Source organism: Setaria italica, chromosome VI (assembly GCF_000263155.2).
Source record: "Setaria italica strain Yugu1 chromosome VI, Setaria_italica_v2.0, whole genome shotgun sequence".
NCBI lineage: Eukaryota > Viridiplantae > Streptophyta > Magnoliopsida > Poales > Poaceae > Setaria > Setaria italica.
In genome coordinates this window covers 16010696-16016151 of record NC_028455.1, presented here as the reverse complement: position 1 = coordinate 16016151, position 5456 = coordinate 16010696, and the positions used below count along the sequence as shown (strand labels likewise).

The 5456-nt window shown below is 46.3% G+C and overlaps 1 protein-coding gene across 1 annotated transcript; it reads left to right on the top strand.

Moving 5' to 3' along the window:
* Positions 1 to 1246: 1246 nt before the first annotated feature.
* LOC111257602 lies at positions 1247 to 4630 on the top strand (the record flags this gene model as incomplete). Its single annotated transcript, XM_022827463.1, has 5 exons — positions 1247 to 1799; positions 2121 to 2392; positions 2840 to 3460; positions 3596 to 4344; positions 4483 to 4630. Coding segments are annotated over 5 exons (2343 nt in total), but the record flags the coding sequence as incomplete, so codon positions are not given.
* Positions 4631 to 5456: the final 826 nt, after the last annotated feature.

Genomic DNA, 5456 nt, shown 5'->3' with positions numbered 1-5456 from the left:
ATTGTTTGATTGTGCTAATCCTTCATTTGAGTGCAGCCTTCCCAGAACTCCACATAGTTCTACGACGAGCATATTTTGTTTCTCCAGGCAATCGCTCCTCCAATCTTTCGTGAGTTCCACCGGTTGGTTGCAGTTCGCCCCTGTGTGCGTGGTAAGAACGGATAAGAATTTGATAACAGCACTAGTGTGAGCGCCTTGTGAGCTGTTACACCCCTATTTTGTCGTCGCTTGTGTTCTTGTCTTTGCGCTAACCATGGCAGATGATGTCGACGCGGGGGCTGACCAGCTGCAGGGCATACGGGCGCAAGTTGAAGGGCTTGTCACCGACATTCAGACGATTCATGAACGGCTGGACTCGACGATCTCCTCGACGACCGAGCGGTGTGATCAGCTCGACCTTGCACAGACGGCCGCTAAGGCCACACTCGACTCAGTTGTGGCAAGACTCGATGCATTGCACACTACAGTCGCAGAGTTGCAGCAGGGTTATGGTGGTGACTCGGACCAGGACGATGGCGACCGCCGTGGCCGTGCCCGCCGCGTGCCACGCCGTCCCGGTGGTAATGATTCCTTTTCCAAGATTAAATTTAAAATTCCACCTTTTAATGGCAAATATGATCCTGCTGCATATCTTGATTGGGAATTAGAAGTCGAACAGAAATTTTCATGCCATGATATTCTTGCTAATTCTCAAGTTAAAGCTGCTATTAGTGAATTTACTGATTTTGCTTTAATCTGGTGGCGTGAATATAAACACAAACATCCCAATACCATTCCAACCACTTGGGAGCAATTAAAAACTGCTATGCGCCACAGATTTGTGCCTTCTTATTATGCTCGCGATTTGCTTAATAAAATGCAACGTTTTCAGCAAGGTTCCAAATCTGTTGAGGAATATTTCCAGGAATTACAAATAGGCATGATTCGTTGTGGGTTATTGGAGGAAAACGACGCTGCTATGGCACGTTTTCGTGGTGGTTTGAACCGCGAAATTCAGGATATACTTGATTATAAGGACTACACAGATATGACAACATTATTTGAATATGCTTGCAAAGCTGAACGTGAAGTGCAGGGACGCCGCTCGAAGACATATTCTAACTCTTTTGCAGGAAGAAGCTCGACATCCAACTCCGTACCCGCTCTCCCTGCGCCACCCACGCCCACCACTACACCGCGCGAGCGAACGGCCAAACCTGCAAGCGCTCCCCCTTCCACAGGCGCCGCCCCTCCCACAGGCCGTACACGGGATATTCAGTGTCATCGTTGCAAAGGATTTGGCCATGTGATTCGGGACTGTCCGAACAAGCGCACTTTGCTTCTTCGTGACGATGGTGAGTACTCTTCCGCTAGTGATTCTGAAGATACTCGACATGCGATGCTTGCCACTGACCATGCAGCTATGGAGGTACATGTCAACCCGGGCGACGCCGATAGGTATGAAAGCCTTGTTGTGCAGCGTGTTCTTAGTACACAGGTCGCCCCGTCCGAGAAGAATCAGCGACACACTCTTTTCCATACCAAGGGCGTTGTGCAGGACCGGTCGATTCGCATCATCATCGACAGCGGCAGCTGCAACAATTTGGCGAGTACCACGCTGGTTGAAAAGTTGTCTTTACCCACTCGTAAGCATCCACATCCATATCACATTCAATGGCTTAATGATGGTGGGAAAATTAGAATTACTCGATCAGTCCGTGTTCCTTTCTCCATGGGTGCTTATTCTGATTTTGTCGATTGTGATGTTATTCCCATGGAAGCATGCTCTCTGTTACTTGGGCGACCTTGGCAATATGATACTGATAGCTTGCATCATGGTCGTTCAAATCACTATTCTTTCATGTTTAAGGGTCAGAAAATAATTATACATCCAATGACACCTGAACAAATTCTTAAAGATGATCTTGCTAGAGCTGCTAAAACTGCTAAACAACTTGAACCATCGACATCTATTAATTCTGAAATCAAGTTGAATGCTCCTGTTTTGCTTGCCACACGTGCTGATTTTGATGAGTTACGCGATGCTCCTTTGCCATGCTATGCCCTTATATGCTCTAGTGTGCTCGTTTCACTTGATGATGCACCATCTTTGGATATTCCCCCTGCGGTTGCTAACATTTTGCAGGAGTACGCTGATGTCTTTCCAAAAGATTTGCCACCGGGACTTCCACCACTTCGTGGCATTGAGCACCAGATCGACCTCATTCCCGGCGCACAGCTTCCGAACCGTGCACCGTACCGTACAAATCCGGATGAGACGAAGGAAATCCAGCGCCAGGTACAGGCGTTGCTTGACAAGGGTTATATTCGTGAGTCTCTTAGCCCTTGCTCCGTTCCTGTGTTACTTGTTCCAAAGAAAGATGGCTCATGGCGTATGTGTGTAGACTGTCGTGCTATTAATAACATTACCATTCGCTACCGATACCCTATACCACGCCTTGATGATATGCTAGATGAGCTTAGTGGTGCCATTATTTTCACTAAGATTGATTTGCGTAGTGGCTACCATCAGATTCGCATGAAATTAGGTGATGAATGGAAAACGGCTTTTAAAACGAAATTTGGGTTATATGAATGGTTGGTTATGCCGTTTGGTTTGACAAATGCTCCCAGCACATTTATGCGTTTGATGAATGAAGTTCTGAGGCCCTTCATAGGATTGTTTGTAGTTGTCTATTTTGATGATATCCTCATTTACAGCAAGTCTATGGAAGAGCATTTAGAACATTTGCGTGCTGTTTTTGATGCATTGCGTGCGGCCCATTTATTTGCTAACCTCGAAAAATGCATGTTTTGCACACAACGTGTCTCGTTTCTTGGCTATGTTGTTACTCCACAGGGCATTGAGGTGGATAGCAGCAAGATTGATGCCATTCGGGAGTGGCCTACACCGACAACGGTCACACAAATTCGAAGCTTTCTTGGCCTTGCAGGTTTCTACCGCCGGTTTGTTCGTGATTTTAGCTCCATTGCAGCGCCTCTACATGAGCTTACAAAGAAGGATGTTCCCTTTGCTTGGAGTGATTCGCAAGAGGTTGCGTTCAGCACCTTGAAAGATAAGTTAACCAATGCTCCTCTCTTGCAGTTGCCTGATTTTACTAAAGTGTTTGAGCTTGAATGCGATGCTAGCGGTATTGGGCTAGGTGCTGTTTTGTTACAAGAAGGAAAACCGGTTGCTTACTTTAGTGAGAAATTAAGTGGTGCTAGCTTGAATTATTCTACTTATGATAAGGAGCTTTATGCTTTAGTGCGCACTTTGCATACTTGGCAGCACTACCTTTGGCATCGCGAGTTTATAATTCATTCTGATCATGAGGCTTTAAAACATATTCGTACCCAAACAAACCTGAACCGTCGTCATGCTAAATGGGTAGAATTCATTGAGTCTTTCCCTTACATTATTAAACACAAGAACGGGAAGGAAAATGTCATTGCTGATGCTTTGTCTCGTCGCTATACCATGCTGTCACAGTTAGATTTTAAAATCTTTGGCTTGCAAACTGTGAAGGATCAATATGTGGATGATGCTGATTTTAACGATGCTTTCGCCCACTGTATTCATGGCAAACCATGGGGCAAATTTCACATACAGGACGGGTTCCTGTTTCGCGCTAACAAGCTGTGTGTTCCAGCTAGCTCGGTTCGTCGTTTGTTGTTACAGGAAGCGCATGGAGGCGGTCTCATGGGGCACTTTGGCGTCTACAAGACGCATGAAGTGCTAGCTGCCCACTTCTTTTGGCCCCGGATGCGCGCTAATGTTGAGCGCCTTGTTGCCCGCTGCACTACTTGCCAGAAAGCTAAGTCACGATTAAACAACCATGGTTTGTACATGCCTTTGCCTGTTCCTACTTCCCCTTGGCTTGATATTTCTATGGACTTTGTTTTGGGATTGCCTAGAACTAAGAAGGGGAGGGACAGTATTTTTGTGGTTGTTGATCGTTTCTCCAAAATGGCTCATTTTATACCTTGTCATAAGACTGATGATGCTAGCAATGTTGCTGAATTGTTCTTTCGCGAGATTATTCGTTTGCATGGTATTCCAAATACAATAGTCTCTGATCGTGATGCTAAGTTTCTCAGTCATTTTTGGAGATCACTATGGAATAAAATGGGAACTAAATTGCTGTTTAGCACCACTTGTCACCCTCAGACTGATGGACAAACTGAGGTGGTTAATCGAACCTTGTCCACCATGCTTAGGGCTGTTTTAGATAAACACTTGAAACGTTGGGAAGATTGCTTGCCTCATGTTGAGTTTGCTTATAATCATGCAACGCATTCTTCTACAAAGATGTGTCCTTTTCAAGTTGTTTATGGTTATATTCCTCGGGCGCCTATTGATTTGTTTGCACTTGATGCCGAGGACACCCCACACATAGATGCCGCTGCACATATTGATCAAATGATTAGCTTGCATGAGCAAACTCAACAAAACATTGCTGCTGCTAATGCTAAATATCAGGTTGCGGGTAGTAAAGGGAGAAAACATGTTACTTTTGCACCGGGTGATCTGGTTTGGTTGCATTTGAGGAAGGATCGTTTTCCTACCTTACGTCGTTCTAAATTGATGCCACGTGCTGCTGGTCCTTTTAAAGTGATAACCAAGATTAATGATAATGCTTATATCCTTGACCTGCCTGCGGAGTTTGGTGTTTCCACGAGTTTTAATGTTGCAGATTTGAAACCGTATGTGGGCGAAGATGAGGAGTTGCCGTCGAGGACGACTTCAGTTCAAGAAGGGGAGGATGATGAGGACACCACGAGTACATCTACACCAGCAGCACCTCAGGCGCCTCCAGTTGCTCCTCCACCTCAGGCGCCTACAGTTGCTCATCCAGTTGGGCCAATCACTCGAGCCCGTGCGAGAGAATTAAACTTCATCATGCTGTTAAGGAACAAAGGCCCATCGGAATAAGAAGATGGCCCAACAGGGCAGCCCAGGTGGGGCGCCTAGGGTTGGGCGCCGTGACCCCTTCGGACTCCAGGGGCTGCGCCCCCTTTATTTAGTCCGAGTCCTTTTTGTTTACGACTTGAGTTTTGTTTTACATCTAGCTTTAGCTACTCTTGAACACGCGCAAATACGCGCTGTCCTTGTGATTCAGAACTCCACCTTCGAGTGATATTTAGATTGCTCGCCTCTCTTTCTTGTTCGTTCTTCGATTGCGGACAGGAATCGATCTTCGTGATCAGGCTGATCTCGCACCGGCGAGGTTGGTAACCATCGGGAGTTGGTTCAGCGATTGCATTGGCGCTTCGGGTTCGCTCGTCGTAGTCGGATCGTGAGGGTCTACTTCCACCAAGTCGAATTTATCTCCACTCACCGAAAGATCGGGCACTCCGACTCTATCAGTAAGATCATCATTCAAATATTAGAGGACTGGGTTGAAAGATCATATACCTCAACACAAGGGGGCGCTGGCATTTCAACAGCTGCTTGGGACACCGCCGATTGTTGA